This window comes from Tamandua tetradactyla, chromosome 16, assembly GCF_023851605.1.
Source record: "Tamandua tetradactyla isolate mTamTet1 chromosome 16, mTamTet1.pri, whole genome shotgun sequence".
Lineage (NCBI taxonomy): Eukaryota > Metazoa > Chordata > Mammalia > Pilosa > Myrmecophagidae > Tamandua > Tamandua tetradactyla.
Window position 1 is genome coordinate 699,080 of NC_135342.1, and position 19,686 is coordinate 718,765.

At 43.9% G+C, this 19,686-nt stretch overlaps 1 protein-coding gene and 1 long non-coding RNA gene across 3 annotated transcripts; one reads left to right on the plus strand and one right to left on the minus strand.

The window, feature by feature from the left end:
* Positions 1 to 309: 309 nt before the first annotated feature.
* On the minus strand, positions 310 to 4,929 carry LOC143658515 (uncharacterized). The gene is made up of 3 exons (XR_013163232.1): positions 4,532 to 4,929; positions 630 to 758; positions 310 to 419 (listed from the first exon to the last, which is right to left on the minus strand). It is a non-coding gene; the product is annotated as an uncharacterized LOC143658515 (long non-coding RNA).
* On the plus strand, positions 4,762 to 16,076 carry C16H19orf18 (chromosome 16 C19orf18 homolog). Of its 2 annotated transcripts, none has more exons than XM_077130539.1 (7): positions 4,762 to 4,978; positions 5,101 to 5,202; positions 6,242 to 6,283; positions 11,252 to 11,338; positions 11,776 to 11,878; positions 14,303 to 14,469; positions 15,224 to 16,067. In XM_077130539.1, the coding sequence occupies exons 1-7, from the start codon at positions 4,894 to 4,896 to the stop codon at positions 15,340 to 15,342; spliced, it is 705 nt and encodes a 234-aa protein (XP_076986654.1). In that variant the 5' UTR covers positions 4,762 to 4,893; the 3' UTR covers positions 15,343 to 16,067. The 2 variants fall into 2 exon arrangements, with proteins under 2 accessions (XP_076986654.1, XP_076986655.1); XM_077130540.1 differs by having other exon boundaries at positions 4,767 to 4,846; positions 15,224 to 16,076.
* The last annotated feature ends 3,610 nt before the right edge of the window (positions 16,077 to 19,686 follow it).

The following is a 19,686-nucleotide window of genomic DNA, read 5'->3' on the forward strand; positions in this document are numbered from 1 at the left end:
ATTACCCTTCAAGTAGTTAAAGAATTAAGTCAAGAAAATATCCAAAAGATTAAATAGGTTCAAACTATATAATCAGATCAGATTGCAAAAAAATAAATTTGTCCTTTTTGCATCACTGCAAAGAAATTTAGAAAGAATTATTCCTCTTTACTGGGTAGCTGTAACTCTCTGACACTGATTTTAACAGCAGATTAGAGTGCAGTGCCGTGTTATAGTCCTCACAGGCGCAGAGCAAAAGTATTCAGTTGTGGCATATGTCCTTAGGACCAGTGTATGAAAACTGGAACAATTTGCTAAAACAATTCAGAATTCTTTACCCAGCAAAAGTTTACTTCAAAAGTAAAGATGAAATATGGGCTCAGTGGTCGAATATCTGCCTTCCAGGTGGGAGATCCAGGTTCAATTCCCAGACCATGCACCTAAAAAAAAAAAATTAAGAAAAAAAGATGAAATAAAGATAAAAACCAAAAGGTGGGGGAATTTGTACCAGTGGACCTCTACTAAAATAAATAGTAAGGTTACTTCTTCTGGCAGAATCATTCAGGACAGAAACATGGAAATGCAAGGAACAGTGAAGAGCAAATGCACATATCTGCAGTTCTTAAGGGACTCGTGGAGAGAAGACTTGCCTGGATTGACCCCGTGCCCTTCTTCTCCTCATTCTGGTTTCAGCAACCAGGTCACATCCTCTGAGAGCTCCTCCCTGACCTCTACGATATGCATTGGGAAATTCACAGCATACTTCCATAGCCATTTTTCTAAGAAGAAATTGCAAGTGAATTTAGAAATGATTTTGAAGTGAATGATAATTTTAATAAATATATCAAGCGTTACATGATACACCTAAAACAGCACATAGTTAGAAATGATTTTGAGTAGCACATAGTGAGAAATTTATAGTTCTATATCCTTACATTTGAAAAAAAGGAAAAACAAGAATATTTTAAAATAAAAATCACTGATATATTCCTCAAAAGGTTAAGCATAGAGTTTCCATATGACCCAGGAATCTCATTCCTCAGTTTCTGTGTCTAAGAGAAATGAATATATATGTCCACACAAAAAATTCTAAATGAATATTTATAGCAGCATTAATAATAAATGGCCAAAAATGGAAACAGCTCAAATGTCTGTCCGCTAATGAATGGATAAGTTATGTGGTCTATGCATACAATGGAATATTATTCAACAATAGAGAATGAGACTTCAGGGAAGATTGCCTGCTAGAGTAGCTCCAGATCAGCCCTGTTCCACAGAAAGGTTAGAGAAGGGAGAGGAGGGCGACTGAGGCGGCTATTTGGTAGTGCAAATGACCTGGGAGAGCCTTCTGCACCACATGTGGCAGCCCTGCTTGCAGAGGCCAAGGACCTGAGAGGCAGAAAGTGGGAGCCTGGCGCAGAGATGCGGAGCCCATGGGAGTGTATGGATGGGAACACGGGAAAGAAAAAAGAAAGAAAAAAAAGCAACCCGCCACAAGATGGAATCAAGATGGCTTTTCTGGGGTATATAATGTGGGGGGTCAGGAGCAATAAATCAGGCAATAAATCAGGCCCTAGCAAGAAGAAGGTATCCAGAGTCACAAGATCCAGGGCGGGAAGTTCCCAAGAGTTAAAAATTGAGCAATAATCATTGTTAAGAAACTAAAAGAATGGATGTATTGTGCAAGAGCAAAGGGCATTTCTCTGCTTCTGTAGATAAGATTGCTTGCTTACAGCTGCAAACAAAGATGTGGCTCAAAAAGATAATGTCCTTTTTCCTGCTTCTGTGGATACGCTTGTGGTTTTTACCTTTATAAGGCGCCCTTGAGAACTCCTCAGGGCTGCTCTCTGATTCCTCCTTCTTGAGTTTCTGAGGCAGTCGCCAGGCGGCTAATAAAGACTCCTAATTGGCTTGCAAATTGCTTTGACTTGTGTGGTTTCTCTTTTGGTGCGCCCCACAACACATAATACTTTCAATCCAGTAAAGATACCAAATAGTGCTTTGCATAATCAATATTCCTTCAGAGTTTTAGCTAATGAAATAAAATACAAAATAATTTTAAATATAAATTATATTAAAATTATGTATAATTCTTCACAGTTTGATTATCTACATTGCAAAATGAAACTAATTTGTGAGCAAATGCCTAGAATGCTTAGAAGATAGCAAACATTCTGACTACCATCAATATCTTAATGAGAAATAGAATGGCAAAATGTATATAGCAATATGTCATTCCAAAAAGCTTCCTGCGAATAAAATTGACAAAAATAACTGGTAGATGCAGCTGGTTGTCCACTCAAAAGGAGTCTCCCTTCTTTCCGGGATATCAAATGACATCTGTCAGCCCTGGGGAATGTACGGAGAGGACGGTTCCATGTCAGCTCTGTGGCCGACTATGGGATAGGTTAGTTGAACTCCCTGGGAAATCCGAAGTCTAATTTCTAAATACTTGAAGCAGGGGGAACTTCTTATGTGCCCCAAACATACGTCTAGTCGTGTTCCTGGCAGTCTTCTTCTCCTGAGTGGGGTCAGGATCTTCAAAGACAGTATGACAAGTGAACAACACTTAAATAATAATAGTATCTTCAAAGGTCTTATTTTCAAATGGCCCACACCTACAGGACTGGAGAGTAGAACTTGGACGTATCTTGGGGGGGGGTGGGCATGAGTCAATCCCCAGCACCTCACCACTGGATGGATAAAATGAGAAATAACCACTCACAGGAAAGCCCTTAGCACACAGCCAGAAATGCAATCACCTCCACAGGCCCTCAGGCTTCTGTATTCCCAGGATGGCATGGGGTTTGGGGCATTTGATTGTGACACACACACCCTAAGGTGACCCAGGGTGTCATGCCTGGGACGGCAGCTCATGCTTCACCATGTGAATGTGTCAAACATGAGGCCATGTCTATGTTTATACCTTATTGTGTGAGATCCCCCTCTAGGCTGGAGCGGGCACAGGGCGAGGCATGTGGTGGCTACAGCAGCTGAAGGCAGACAGGCAGTGAGAACTTCCTAAAGCACCAGGGATGCAAGATTTTTTGACACAATTTCCAATTTAGAAGGATATTTACAGGTTAAAATTAGCGCTAAGTGAATAGCTGTGTCACTGCCTTTCTATGGTGATGCATGTAAATATTTTATTTATACATAAATTAAAATCCCTCTCTGTATTAGCTTTTGTGAGGTTATTATCAGTTTTTTGGTTGTTATTTCTGAAATAGTCTAGACACATAAAAACTGACCAGAGGCATAACAATGTGTTCTTGTAGGATGGAACTGTGGAAATGACAGAAATCTAATCAGTAAGCTATTGCTCAGAAGAGACTTGCACATGCTACACATTTAAAGTCAAACATGGAATGCTGCTATGAATTTACAAATCGACTTAAACACATGGCCTGCATTTCTATGGACAGTGCCCATGGGCCACTGATGGTCCAAAACTGAGGACAAAGTTGACATATCCTTGGGGTGCTGAAGTCCAAATCAGCTCCAGAGACAACTGTACCCGTGGGCAGATGACCTCAAATCTTAGGGCATCTGAGCTCAAGCTGAATTTCACATTCCAAAATCACATCAAAAGAGAGACTTGTCCATGGGGGACAAACCAGATCCAAGGACATCAGTGCCTGGCAGGTTGACAACCCAAAACTCAGTCCAAGAAAACTAAATCCAATAAGCAAATAAGGAGACAGAGCCACCTGCAACCAAGTCCATGGCTGCAGTGCACACGGGGAGACTTAGAGCCCAAAACCAAGTCCAAAGACAGCAGGATCTACACTTTGGATGGATTTGATCAGAGAAAATCCTGAGATTGCAGGGCAGAGAAAGGGAGAATTAAACTCTTACATGGGTCATGCCCAGGCATAGTGAGATGGGAGGAAGACAGGAGCAGGGGTGGGGAGGGCATTAAAATGCTGTGAGAAGCTGGTCCCATCCCACTGCCTGGAGGACCTGGCCTGCCCCCACCACAGGTGCAGAAGGGGTGGCTGCCTCTGGGATATAGGGCAGGTGGAGCCGTTCCTACTTCCAAGGGGCTTCAGAGGCATCTAAAGATCTGCTGACCTGTTACCTTGTAATTGTTCTTAGGAGAGGTAAATCAGAACCTCGTCTTGTATAGTAGTGAGAGCTGCTGGATGGAGCAAGGACAAGCACAAGGGCTGGTAATCTTCTACCATGCTCTTTTCAATCCCATTTCCACACTTTGAGATGATTCCATTAGTCTCCTTTGAAGAAACTTTGGGGGGCAGCCACTTGAGTCTGGGTTTCTGATCATTACATTAGGTTTGAGGTGCACAAAGTTGCTTTTCTGCCAGTATCGTTACTATCCCATATCATGTAAAGACTAACATCTTCTCAGCACCAATATGAGCTTCGTAAGGATTGTATTATTTAACCACCACTGTAGCCATCTGAGGAAGGTACCATTTCTTCCTCCCATTTTACAGACAAGAAAGCTGCAGATCAGAGAGGTTCCGTGTCCGAGCTCAGTCACCTCGGAAGTGAGAGGTGGGGTTAAAGTCCAGTCATTGTGACTGCCTACCTGCCACCCACCGCGTTCCGTGTGCTGCTGCCGTCTGTTTGCTTCTTGGGAGGTTCCCGGGAAATTGTGGTGACGCCTCTGTGCCTCCTCCCTGATCTGTAACCCCAGAGGTCCGGGACCTGCCTTTTTTGCGCTGGCCCTGGTAAGCTTCACTCCATCCAGCTGTGCTCCCCTCCCTCGCAGCTGCCCACGGGGGGACATTCCACAGGGCCCCGCAGTGACCTCACACAGGCCTGCTCCATGGAGCCCCAACATTCTGTAGAGAGCAGCGTTTCTAGGTTCCTCGGGTGACAACAGAGCAGATGCTGGGCCACGGTGAAGTTTTCCTTTTGCCCACAGAATAAAAGACCTGAGCTATTAGAATGAGAGACAAGGTTCAAAGTTCTCTAACCTTTTTGTTTTTGTTTTTAATGGAATGCCCACTTCATTTATGCGGGCCTCATCCAGGTGAGTTCAAACCAGACTTCATGGGTAACTTCAACCACTGATTTTAGTTGTTTCAGGGGGTCAAAAGCTGTTTCAGGGGAAAGGGGGTAATTACTAAAACCATTACAAGTTTTCTTTTCAAGGTAACAAGCAGTGGGCAGTGGCAAGACACCACAGCAGCAGACCACACCACACATCCACTAGAGGAACTCGGCGAACTCTGAGAAATATCTTCGTTTACACAGGTAAGTCATTGTCTTACGTCAGTGCAATGAAAATTATAGTTGGTGGCCTTTTATCTGCTAAGTGAATTATACTTGTGTGTATATTTGTTAGCAGCGTGATCCATGCCATTAATTATAATAATTAAATAAGCATTAGCTCAGAAATTAAATACTATATTCTTCCATCTCTGTAAGCTGTACGTTCTCTGCAGAGATTACTGCTTTCTTCCCTTTCCTTTCCCTTTTGTTGGCATATATAAACCTCTATTCCATCCAGGTCTTTTGAACGTTACCTTAGACTTGTAATTGGATGCACATGCACATGTTTTTGTTTTGTTTTTGGGTGCATGGTTCGGGAATCAAACCCAGGTCTCCCTCATGGAAGGTGAGCCTTCCACCACTGAACCACCCGTGCACCTTGGATGCACATGTTTTTGAGCTCAGACACAGATGGAAATGGGAAACTTTCTTTACAATGTTTTGTTCTCTGTCCATTGCTTTTTAATTTAAGAGCTGGTACTGTTTATCACAAAACACAGAAAACAACCCTGACAATCTATAAAGCAGGCAGACACCCTTTGTGGTGATATGTGGCATTTATAAACCATCTCAATCCCATACAAGGGAAATGTAACCTGCACAATATAATACAATCTAATTTGTGTGTGAGGAAAGCCCCTTGCCGTTGGGCTCTCCTGGCGCTGGATCTTCTGATAAGAGCACAGCTCTCTTCAAATCTGCTCTAAATTTCTCCAGGTTCTTAACCCAGGAGGAGAATTCCCAAGTAGTGTGATTGCAAAAGCAGGCCAGAAACCAAATGCTTTCCATTCTTAACAGTCCATAATCGTGAATGGAAACACTGGATGCCAATAGAATATCATGTTTCCACAAATTCAGTCTATTGTTTCTACTAGGCATTGATATAGATGTAAACAACCTTTCCCATCTTAGCTATTTGGAATCTACAGGTTAGGTCCCCTTGTCTAATAAAAAGTTATTTCCTATTTTCCTAAGTCTATCTTAAATCTCTTTTCTCTGATCCTTTCCCATGACCTTGTAGTTCAGACTTCTACTACAACCACGCCATTCGTGAGTCATCACGGTAAGTCAGGGGCCTTGGGAGAATGGGTGAGAACCCACCGACATTCCCAGAGTTGTCATGTTGTGTGGCTGCAGAGGGCGCCAGGGTGCTCCCCTTTGAATGGTTAGATTAGTGACGGCACCCCGCAGGGCTGAGGAGACTGTAGCACAGCTCCTGGGCTCAGCGGCACCGCTCCAAAGCACCCACTGAATTTGAGATCCCCTTTGTGCAGTTTACAAAACACACAGTCACACGCAGCCTTCCTGTGACAAGTATTCTAGTTGTTTCTCCTCACTGATAGTTTTTTCTTTTGGAACCCCCTCAAGATCACTTGAGACATTAAGTCTTATATGCCTCCATTACGATCTTCTGAACCAGAAGGCCGCCATTGTGTCTTGCTGGCCTCTCACCCCAAAGGGTCCTTCTTTCTTCTCTGCACATTTGCTTAGTACCTACTACAGGGCAGCCACAGCTCCTCACCTCCCCACCCGCCTCAGATGCTTTGTTCGCCTTCCCAAAGCTCAGCCGTGAGTATCTCCCTTGCCCTTCACACCCCCCCCGCCCCGAGCCCAGAGTACATGTCCTAGCCAGGTGTCATAAGACCTTCACTCTTGTGCTTACTTTGACACTAACTTGTTTGTGAGATTGTCCTAGAGGTTTGCTGAGACCTCCGCCACCCATGAGCTTTGGGTCCCAAGTGTAGGTTCTGACACAGAGACAGGGAATAGAATTGTGTGTCTGATCAGATTCTGGAAGACTCTAGTTCTCTTCTGTAACCCTTAGCTCTCGATCATATGGAACGGCGCTCACCACACTTATAGTAAAAGACATACATGTTGAAACTCCATCATAATTTCTGCATCACACTGAAAGTGATGAAAACGTTTCATTACAAACTGTGTCGGCAAAGGAGCAGGGAAATAGACTCTCATATCTTGTTTGTAGACCAGGAACAAGCACAACCTTTATAGAGGGTGACTGGCTACTTTAAAAAATATAAGAGCAATACATTTACTTTTTAAATGTTTTTCATTATAAAATATAGATACAAAGCAAAGAAAGAAAAAGCAATCATTTTCAAAGCACATTTCAACAAGTGGTTACAGGACAGATCCCACAGTTTGTCATGTGCAAGCATTCCACCATTTCAGATTTTTCCTTCCAGCTGCTCCAAAACAGGCTAGAGAGAATATTAATATGGAGATTCAGCAGTCACACTGGTTTGTTAAATCTTATTTTCTCTGTCTCACCTCCTTCTTCTGCTCTGATCCCTCTCCCAATCTACAGGGATCTTTAAGCAATGCCTGTTCTGACCTTTTCATGTTGAGAAGGGGTGTCCACACTAACAGATAAGGAGATACAATCAACCGAAAATCTTGGAGAGGCTGATCCCTCTGGGCTTCAGGATTTATCTGACCCAGGAACCCTCTGGGAATTATAGTTTCCAGGAAGGCAAACTTAGTGATGAAACCTCTGTAGAGTCTCAGTTCTAGCCCTAGCCCTTATGACACTTATTTTGGTAGGGAAGAAGCTAAGACTACCCATAACGAGGCCTAAGGGTTGCTTCCAGGAGCCTCTTTTGTTGCTCAGATGTGGTCTCCCTAAGTCCAACTCTGCAAGTGAAATCATTATCCTCCCCCTATGTGGGACATGACATCCAGGGGTGAAAGTCTCCCTGACAACATGGGATGTGACTCCCAGGGATGAGCCTGGCCCAGGCACTATGGGATCAGCAACACCTGCCTGACAAAAAAGGGGGAAAAAAGTGCAATGAAATAAGGCATCAATTGGCCAAGAGAGGTCAAATGGAGTCAAGAGACTATTCTGGAGGCTGCTCCTATGCAAACTTCAGTTAGGTAGTGTTCATTGCCATGGTTTGCTAATCCCCAACCAACACCACTCCTGTTGACTTTTAAGAACATATCTGCTTTTTGACCCAGCAATTCAAGTCTAAGAAATTTTATAAACGGTATTGTTCTATTGTGCTAGCTGCTGGAATGCAACACACCAGAGATGGATTGGCTTTTAATAAAAGGGGATTTATTTCATTAGTTCTTCAGAGGAAAGGCAGCTAACTTTCAACTGAGGTTCTTTCTTATGAGGGAAGGCACAGGGTAATCTCTGCTGGCCTTCTCTCCAGGCCTCTGGGTTCCAACAACTTTCCCTAGGGTAATTTTTTTCTGTATCTCCAAAGGCCTGGCCTGAGCTGTGAGTGCTGAAATGAGGTATGCTGAGCTGCTTGGGCTGTGCTACCTTGAGTCTCTCATGTAAGCACCAGCCAATTAAGTCAAACATCATTCATTACAGCAGGCACACCTCCTAGCCGACTGCAGATATAATCAACAACAGATGAGGTTCACAGGCCATTGGCTCATGTCCACAGCAATAGAACTAGGCACCTTCATCTAGCTAAATTGACACCTGAATCTAACTACCACAAGTATATTCCTCCATTTCCTGAGTCCACTTATTCTCCCATTCTGCTTAGTGACTCTTTATCTTATGTCCTCAGTCCTCAAAATATCCCAACACTCTATCCCAGCCTCACTCTCCGGAGATGACCTGGCTTTCTCCTTCACCAATAAAATGAAAAAGTTAATAGAGCGTTTATTAACCCAGCCTCCTGTTGGCCTGCCCCTCTCTCCACACTCGCTGCCTTCTTTCCTGCAAACTCAAAGCTCGCCATGCCGAGGCCAAGCACCTCCCAGGCCTGCCCCCCGCACTCAGGCCACCCTGGTGACACTGCCTGGCAGCTCTCACTCCCTTCCCTAGACTATTAATGTGATTTTTTCTTTTTTTTTTTTTTCTTTTTCTTTTTTTTTCACAGAAGCCCTAAATAGATGGAAGGGCTATTAATGTGATTTTAATTTAAAATCATTCTCATTTTCGAACAGACACACTGGCCACTTTCCCATCTTCAAAAACAAAACCTGTCTCTGGATCCCTCAGCTCCTTCAGGGTTGGTTCCCATTCTCTGTTCCACTTTACAGCAAAGCTCCTCAAAAGAGTTCTCAAAGCTTGCTGCCTTCCAGTTCTCTCTTGAACCTGTTTCAGTCACGCTTGCATCCCCACCAAACCACCTGTCTTGGTTTCTCAGAACTGCTAACAAATTATCACAAACTGGGGAGCTTAAAGCGACCGAAATTTGTTCTCTCACAGTTCTTGAGGCCAGAAGCCTGAAATCAAGGTGCTGGCAGGCTCTGTTCTTCCCAGGGACTGGAGGGGATGCTTCCTCGCCTCGAGCTGCCCTCGGGTGGTAGCCATCGGGCCTGGGCTTCTTGTGCCCGAGTAACTCAGGCCTGCCTCCCTCTCCACATGGCTTTCTCCCCTGGGGTTCTCTGTCTCTGTGTTGCTTCTCCTCTTCTTATAAGAACATGGTCTTATTTGATAAAGGACCTTGTATTAGTTCTCCAGGGAACAGAACCAACAGGAGATAGTTGTAATATTATAAGATTTTACAAAAGTGTCTCATGCAACTGTAAGGACGCAGGAGTCCACATTTCGAAAGGATTTACAAGCTGCAAGCTGTAAACTCCGATGAAGATTGCTTTTTTATTTGTTCGTTTGGTTTTTTTAGAATCTTATATAATGCCCCAGGTGTTCTTTAGGATTGGTAGGAATGGTTTTGATTGGGGTTTGGCAAGTTATGATTGGCAGCAATGTCTAACTGTAGCTTGCGTAAGAACAACCTCCAGAGTAGCCTCTTGACTCTATTTGAACTCTCTCTGCCACTGATACCTTATTATTTACACTTCTTTTACATCTTTTGGTCAGGATGGAATTGTTAATCCCACAGTGCCAGAGACAGGCTCATCCCTGGGGGTCATTTCCCACGTCATCAGGGAGACTTTCACCCCTGGATGTCATGTCCCACGTAGGGGGGAAAACAATGATTTCACTTTCAGAGTTGGGCCCACAGAGAGTGAGGCCACATCTGAACAACAAAGAGGTCCTCCAGAAGTAACTCTTAGGCACAACCACAGGCAGACCAAGCTTTAGCATTCAACAGTAGCCTTCCCCCTACACCTTGAACTTAAACACTCCCTCTACAAGAATCATAGCCCTGAGGTAGTTCATGCAAGAACTCACTTATCCAATGAAGGTTTTTAATGAATTCCCCAAGAGAAGCTGGCTGGCTGAAGTAGAGACAAAAATTCTCTCTTCTGACTGCTGAAGTCATCACTTCTTTTAAAGCCTTCGAGTGGATTAAATGTCTCTTATTACAGAAGACATTCCTCTTAGTTGATTGTAGATGTAATCAGCCATAGATGACAATCAACTTACTGATTATTTAAGTCCACGAAATGTCCTCACAGTAATAGTTAGGCCAGTGTTGCCTGGCCAGACAACAGGGCACCATCACCTGGCCAAGTTGACACATGAACCTGACCATCAAAGGCCTCATTTTAACTAATTCCATCTGCAACAACTCTATTTCCAATAAGGTCATATTCTGAGGGATGGGGGAAAGGACTTCAAACATTCAGCTCATAATATCACCTTTGCTAAGTCTCGATGACCTGACCGTTGCCGAATCCAATGACCAATTTCGAGTGCTCATTGTACCTAATCCATCTGCAACCCATGCTCTTTGCTTCCTCCCAATATTTCATTATGAGAAGTTTAAAAACACCTAGAAAGTTGAAAGAATTAGAGGGTGAACACCTGTGTGCTCCCACCTAAGAAATGGGCATTCACCCTCTAATTCTTATTACGCATTTTCCATTCCTTGCTTTTTCATGTCCAGCTTCTTCCCATAACTCCAGAGAATCTTTCTATTGAGTTGTTCATTTCAGGGCATTTTTCCGCTTGGTCAGCTGAACTCATCCTGTAACAATGAAGAAGCAGAAAGGGGGGAAAGGCCAAGTGTAGGATAAGGGGAGTCACCTCCATGTCAGAGTTTAAAAGAGGCTGAATGATGTAGTTACTTTGCCTATTTGCTCTTTTGTTCAATGTGTAAAAACAGTGACTCTGGTTATTTTTTCTTAGTTTCAGATTCTAAGAAGACTAATACACATGAGCCTACAAAGAACAACCACAGTGTGGTACTCCTACAACCTGACATCTGGGAGAAAGGTTTGTGGAATTCCATCCTGTAGCGTCCTGTGCTATCCTATCATCGCGGCACCACACAACTTTTGAAGCAACCAGGGCAATTCTTAAGTCATAAAATGAATGTCCCTGTTCCTTTGCTGCATAGATGGCAATGTTACTATACTGAGTCAGAGCTCCAGGATCTCTCCAGAGCTCGAGAGAGAGCTTTGGCCAAGTCCAGAAGGCAGATGAGAAAAAGGAACCTGGGATTAGGTGTGAATTCAAGTTCTATTTGCTCACACAGACTGCATAACCTAGTGGCACTATTGCTTTTTTTTTTTTTTTTAACACTATTTTAAAAGATATTTCTCATTCTTCTCTCCCATACCCTTTTGGAGTAACAAATATTTAAACAAATATATTAATTGATAGACCCAGATAAAACAAAATTTTATGAGACCTTTTTCTTTCCATTTTAGCACTGATTCCTCATAGACCTGCTCTTAGTCAAGTACTGGTGGTTGGGTGTGTCGCCTTCAGCATTGCTGTGCTGTGCGGAGTCGCTATTTCCTGTGTGATATAGTAAGTATATGCTAAATACATCTAGCGTCTTTAAGTAAGACAGAAAAAATTAACTGGGTTATTATTTAGTGTCAAAGGATTATGAAAATGATATTAATGATGATGATAATTCTTATAATCTCTAAATTATTCAAGTCATCATAAATTTCCAAGCTGGGTTTTTTCAAAATATGATTTATACTCATGAGTTGGGTCATGAGATCAATGAAAGAAAAAACAGAAGAAATAAGAATACAAGTTAGTAGAGTAGAAAGTATAAGAAAACATAACATGTAGTAAGGAAAATGCTGATTTTTAAGCTTGTCGTATCCTCACACAGTTGCGATGGAAAAAGTATTTCTTACTGTGAGTCATGGTCAGATATGTTTCCTGGCCACAGTGAAAGGTGCTGGCCTCCCTAAGTGTGGCTGTGAACGGGAGCTGAATACACGAGATGAAACCCAGCACCTTATTAATGCAGCCTGTGGCCTTAGAGGCTTTGGGGGAAGATTTAGGGTTAGGCTTAGAAGATTCCTGTGTTCCCACAGGTAAAGCTTGTGGTCACGCTGGAACTCTTTCAAGTGATGTTATCATTTTGGAATTAGAATTAAACAAAAGTGAGCCATACCATGGCTTCCTGCTTCCCTGCCCAGAGCAAAGCTCTCTGACTCCTAATCTAGGATTCACTTCCAGGAGTCCTTCCAATCCATTGTAAACACCATGAGGAAATTATTTTCCCTACTAGAAAGAAGTCTGAGAAAAGAGGAATATATAACCTTTAAAAAAAAATTTTTTTTTTGCATGGGCAGGATCCGGGAAACGAACCCTGGTCTCCGGCATGGCAGGCGAGCATTCTGCCACTGAGGCACCATTGCACAGCCCTATATTGCCATATTTTTCTTTAATATAGTATTTTAGAATCTTGGCAAAGTGAGATTCAAAAGTAAAACTGAAGACATTTTGCCACGGAGAGAGTGTAACCTGCCTGTCTGGCCCTGGGGTGTGTGATGTGATGAACTCGGGTTCCATTTAGATAAATGTGCCATTTCTATTTATTGCATTAGTATAGACGAAGATGCTAACAAATGAAAGGTTTTCTAAAAGAATTCACCAAATCATATGCCCCCGGGTTTTCCGTGCTCAATTAAGTTGCTCAACTAAAAAAAATTTTCACGTCTGTTTGATGCAATTTGATGTCATGCCAACCTATATTAGCGCATGAGGTGAGGGGAAAACTGCATGCTCCAAAGTACATGGTTTTATGTATTTTTAATGGTTAATTTTTGTGGAAGTAGATTTTGAGAATACTATTGGTGAGTTCGCTTTTATTTAAACCTAGAAAGTAAAATCATAATAAATTACATTTCTGGTATAAATAAAATACTTAAACTCAAAATAGTGCTGTGAGTTTTAATATGCCACTTTTCTGTTTTTAGATATTCTCTCAACTATGTCAATGTTGTAGAAAGAAATTACCATTTAAAAATACACAAAAGCATGCACATAGGGACTCACAGTTTTCTGTCTCCAAACTCTAGGGTGGCTCAACCAGGCACTGTCGATCATGTCTTTATATAAAATTTTGATATTGGGTTCATCCTGGGGATTGTGCATTTATTTCATTTTTTTAAGAAAAATTGCTCTAAAACATTTATGCTCCTTACTGAGTTGGTGGCACCCCATCTGGCACTTTCCTCTCCCACTTCCAGCCTCACCCGTTTCTTGCTTATGTAGGACAACGTCCAGGTGTGCCCCTCCCCGCGCCCCCGAACCGCTTCCACGGGGTCACACAGGTTGGGAGATGGGTGCGGGGTAGGGTTAGGCCTGTCCACTCCACGCGGGGCTGGCTCAGAGCCGGCGGGGGAGGCACTGCTCTTGGGCGCAGAATCTGGAGGGTGCCAGGAAACTCCGCCTTCAAGTCAGACCCTTCCATCCGATCAGCTGAAAACCGTGGGTCATGCCCCCAGCCCGTGACGGCGGCCGGAAACGGTTTAAGTACAAGCGAGGGGCAGCCCTGGGCCAGCTGCGCTGTCTGAACAGGACGGGGGCGGCGGCATCCCCGCTTTGCTTGGAGCGCTGGTGTCCTCTCGCCGGTCTCCCCAGCTCCTTCTGGTTTTTAAAGAGCATCAGCGCATTCGCCCTGACAACCGGCTCTGGGGACCCCTTGAGCCCTGGGCCCAGCCTGTCGTTCCGGGGACCTCCTCGCCTCTCCTTCCCTCCCCCCTCTCCTCTTACCCCCTCTCTTCCTCTCTCCCCTCCTCCTCCCCCTTCTTATCTTTTCTCCTTCCCCCATCCCCTCCCTCCTCTCCCCTATTACCCCTCCTGCGTGCGCTGGGCTCGGGGATTGGAGGTGAGTCTCTGCCCCCTCCTCACCCACCCCGCATGGGGGCCCCTCCCCGACAAGGGCCCGGCTCAGGCGCCCCTGTCCTCGCCGCTGTTCCGCAGCCGGCTGGTCCAGGCCGAGGGGAAGCAGCAGCTCGCGCGGCTGTACTCGTCGGTGGAGGCGCCGCTGCTGGGGGCCGGCGAGGCGGGCGACGGGGCCGAGGCCGGGGACGAGTCCTCGCAGCTGCTGCCCGAGGGCGACGCGGAGCTGGGCGCCTTCATCCAGTCAGGTACCCGAGCTCGCGGCGGCCGCGTGGCTCCCAGGGACACGGAGGGAGGAGGCGGCGGGAGCTTGGTATGCACGCCACGGCCGTGGGGGAGGGCGCCCCGTCCCCACCCACAGGGGAGCAGCCGCCGGACCCCCCTGCACCCTGCGTGGCCCCTTCTGCGGGGGAATTCCAATTTCTGTCTTGGACGAAGCTTCCCCCGTGGACCACCCGGAGCTTGGCGTTCCCCCCGCAAGTCGCGCAGCCCCGGCCCGGAGCCCCCTCACCCGGGCTCGGGCCCACGAGAAGCTGCGACCCCACGGGTGGGTGCCCCACGCCCAGCAGGAGCGCCCCGGCCACGCCGTGCTCAGTAAAGCTGCCTGGGCACAAGTTCGGAGGTTCTGCGATGCCCCTTCATGGAAACTTACACCAAAATCCTGTCAAGAGCTCAGAATGGGATTCCGTCCCACTTCCTGGCCCTACACGGATTCCCTCCCTAACCACTGCAGGTGGCCCTGGCGCCTTGTCCCGCCCTAATGGAAATATGTTTTCAATGTCTTTTCGTGGCATTGGATGATAACTTTTCTACATTCTTTTACTGAGCATTTATAAAGTTAATTTAAAAATTCAATTTTCACCACATGCATCAGGCAAATAATCACTATCCTCTGAAATTTCAAGTTGAGTGCTTTATTTTTATGTGTCCCCCCCACCCCTTCTGTCTCCATTTCTAGTCCTCATTTTTAGTGTCTCAATAACATTTATGTCTACATTTTAGTAATTAAATCAAAAAGAAGAAAAGATATTGAAAAGATGAGATTGAGGGAAGCACAAGTACTAGGAAAGAAAAAGAAACTACAGAATGCCTCACACAGTTCAAACACAGAAAATTCGTGAAAGCAAATGAAAGAGCTGCAGGACGTGCTATAGGCTGCAGAGGAGGTGGTCCCGGGGACACTGGACAACTGAGGGTGGGGAAGGAAAGCAGTACTAAAAAGCAGAAAATAAATTCATATTTTACAACAATTATTGCTGCTTAGCTCTTGTGGTTCACAAATAATTATAGCTTACTCAGAAAACAGAAAAATCCAACTAAGTTTGGAAGGAAATTTGTTAGGATTTTCTTTTCTTGCTTCTGTCTTGAAATGCAAATAATTTCTTTGGGCATCTCCCTCAATGCCAGGGCAACATTTTCATTGAACAAAACTTTCCGGTGATATTTTCTGTCAATTCCAGGAATTTGTCTCCATCTTAGAGATGAGAAAATTGAGGATGTCAAAATAAATGTAACACCAGATCAATTCACCCTCATCTCTGTCTTTAGAGAGCTGGAACCTGGGAGGGAGATAGGGCTGCAAAGAAGGAAGTATAAAATATAGTTACTTCTGTCAGGACCACAGGCTAAGACCCACCAAGAGCTGTGAGCATACACAGGAGTCAAGATTTAGCCTAAATGTTGCAGAGGTTTGGAAGGTAATTTGATGATACCTCAGAGAAGTTAAATAGTGTTATCACATGGCCCAGCAATCCTGCGCCTGGGTATATACTCAAAAGAATTGGAAACATGTACACCTCAAAACCTGTGAGGACGTGAAGTCCACTGCAGCGTTATTCACAACAGCCAGAAAGTGGAAACAGCCCGAATGTCCATGAGCTGATGGCTGCATGAGCAGCATGTGGCCTAGCCATGTAATGGAATGCCATCCAGTCATAAAGAAGGAATGGCTTTCTCAAACATGCTCCACATGGATGAACCTTGAAAACATTATACCAAGTGAAAGAAGCCAGATGAAGAAGAACTGTCCCAAGTAGGTAAATGATAGAAACAGAAAGTGAGTGGTTCCAAAAGCTGAGGGGAGGAGAGAAGGGCAGGGGCTGCTAATGAATACAGGGTTATTTACAGGGCTGTGGAAATGCCCTGGGATTAGATAGTGGTGATGGGTTTGCACTGTGTGATTATATTAAAATCCGCTCAAGGAAGAGGGGCCAAGATGGCGGCTTAGCGAGGTTTGGGATTTGGTACCTCCTCCAGAGCAGCTACTAAATAACCAGGAACAGTACACAACAACTTTTCTGGGGCCACATCAGACCAGACACACAGTGTACCCCAGTCTGGACCAGCTGGACCAGCTGCGAGCCCCCCAGAACCGTGAGTTTTATCCAAGCCACAGAGCCAGTGCCCCTCCCCCACAGGCTGCTTCCCAGAGGGGAAAGGAAAGGGACTTTACCAGCATCAGGGGCTGAGCAACCAAGCTCCAGTTGTGGAATTTATTCACGAATTCTGACTGCTAAAAATAGGCCCCCAGCTCAGTTGAACCTAGTCAAAGAGGAGATTGCTGATTTTTGCCCATGCTGAGGGGGCAGGGCTGACAGAAAAAAAAGAAGAAAAGAAACAGAGGTTTTGGATTGGATAGCACATAATACTTCAAAGGGTCTGGGCCCTGAAGGAAAGGAGGGGGCACATAGGATCTGAAGGTACACAAAGGAACATACCAACTTATGCTCTTGATTGGCAAACCCGAGGAACGGGTCCTGCTCTGAGAATGATGTTTCTCTTTCTTTTTTTTTGTGGCTGTGTTTCTACAAAGGTTGGACTACCTTTGGATACAGAGGCAGGACTTCTCAGGCAGCAGCTGCCCCAGGCATAGGCAGAAACAAGCTTGTTGGAGAGCTTGTCTGGAGCCTGTGCCTTCCCCAGGGGAGGGGTGGGGCCCAGCTCAGGTGGATCGCCTCCCTCAAGGAATTCAGAATGCAGGGTTTGGAAATTTGAACCAATTAAATCCACCCTACAACCTCTCCTCTGTCTCCACCATGCCCGCAGCACAGAGAGTCTGCTGAAGTTAAAAGTATCACATCATCTTATGCTGGTGGGACCTGCAGGCAGACAACTGCCACATACTGTGCAGGATAGGAAAAACAGAGTCCAGAGGCTTCACAGGAAAGTCTTTCAACCTGCTGGGTCTCACCCTCAGGGAAAACTGACGCAGTGACTCTTTCCTCCTGACAGGAGGCCAGTTTGGTCTGGGAAAATCTGGCTGGGGTCTATAATACGTAAGTAGACCCTCCTAAGGGAGAGGGGAAATAGGCACCATACAGGCAGGGCAAGAAACAAGAAAACAAGAACTGAAAAATTCTCCTCTGTTAAAACCTAAGCTAGAGGTCCAGAAAAAGCTGAACTGAATGTCAAAGAACAGATAGACAACAAATTCATCCAGCAAGAAAACCCTAGATAAAAGAAGTGAAAGCAATCTCCAGAATAAACTAATTAAGGTAATTAAATGCCTAGATACCAGCAAAAATTAACAAATCACACTAGGAAAATTGAAGATATGGCCCAGTCAAAGGAACAAACCAGCAATTCAAATGAGATACAAGAGTTGAAACAATTAATTCAGAATATACGAACAGACATGGAAAACCTCATCAAAAACCAAATCAATGAATTGAGGGAGGATATAAAGAAGGCAAAGAATGAACAAAATGAAGAAATCGAAAGTCCGAAACAACAAATCACAAACTTATGGGAATTAATGGCACAATAGAAGAGATGAAAAAAAACAATGGAAACCTACAATGTCAGATTTCAAGAGGCAGAAGATAGCATTAGTGCACTGGACGACAGAACATCTGAAATCAGACAAGCAAAAGAAAATATAGGGAAAAGAATGGAAAAATAGGAGCAGGGACTTGGGGAACTGAATGGCAACATGAAGCACACGAAAATATGTGTTGAGTGTCCCAGAAGGAGAAAAGAAGGGAAAAGGAGGAGAAAAACTAATGGAGGAAATTATCAATGAAAAATTCCCAACTCTTATGAAAGACTTAAAATTACAGATCCAAGAAGTGCAGTGTACCTCAAACAGAATAGATCCAATTAGACGTACTTCAAGACAATTACTAATCAGAATGTCAGATGTCAAAGAGAAAGAGTGAATCTTGAAAGCAGCAAGGGAAAAGCAATCCATCACATACAAGGGAAGACCAATAAGACTATACGTATATTTCTCAGCAGAAATCATGGAGGCGAGAAGACAGTGGGATGATATATTTAAATTACTAAAAGAGAAAAACTGCCAACCAAGAATTCTATGTCTACCAAAACTGTCCTTCAAGAATGAGGGAGAAATTAAAACATTTTCAGACAAAAAATCACTGAAAGAATTTATGACCAAGAGACCGGCTATACAAGAAATACTAAAGGGAGCATTAGAGGCAAATACAAAGACAGGAGAGAGAGGTGTGGAGAAGAGTGTAGAAATGAAGACTATCCTTATAAAAGTAAAAAGAAGGAAAATTAGATATGACATATAAAATCCAAAAGGCAAAATGGGAGAAGAAAGTACTACTCATACAGTAATAACACTAAATGTTAATGGGTTAAACTCCCCAATCAAAATATGTAGACTGGCAGAATGGATTAAAAAAGAGGACCCATCTATATGCTGTCTACAAAAAACACATTTTAGACCCAAGGATAAACATAGGTTGAAAGTGAAAGGTTGGGAAAAGATATTTCATGCGAATAACAATCATAAAAGAGTAGGAGTAGCTATGATAGCATCCAACAAATTAGACTTCAAATGTAAAACAGTTAAAAGACAAAGAAGGACACTATGTATTAATAAAAGGAACAATTTAACAAGAAGACATAACAATCATAAATATTTATGCACCGAGCCAGAATGCTCCAAAATACATGTGGCAAACAAAGAAAACACTGAAAAGAGAAATAGACACATGTACCATAATAGTTGGATACTTCAATTCCCCACTCTCATCAAAGGACAGAACATTTAGACAAAGGATCAATAAAGAAACAGAGAACTTGAATAATACAATAAATGAGCGAGACTTAGACATTTATAGAACATTACACCCCACAGCAACAGGATACACCTTTTTCTCAAGTGCTCATGGATCATTCTCAAGGATAGACCCATATGCTGGGTCACAAAACAAGTCTCAATAAATTTAAAAAGATTGAAATCATACAAAAACACTTTCTCAGATCATAAAAGAATGAAGTTGGAAGTCAATAATAGGCAGAGTGCCAGAAAATTCACAAATATGTGGCGGCTCAGCAACACATTATTAAACAATCAGTGGGTCAAGGAAGAAAATACAAGAGAAATCAGTAAATATTTCGAGGCAAATGAAATGAAAACACAACATATCAAATCTTATGGGACGCAGCAAAGGCAGTGCTAAGAGGGAAATTTATTGCCTGTATCAAAAAAGAAG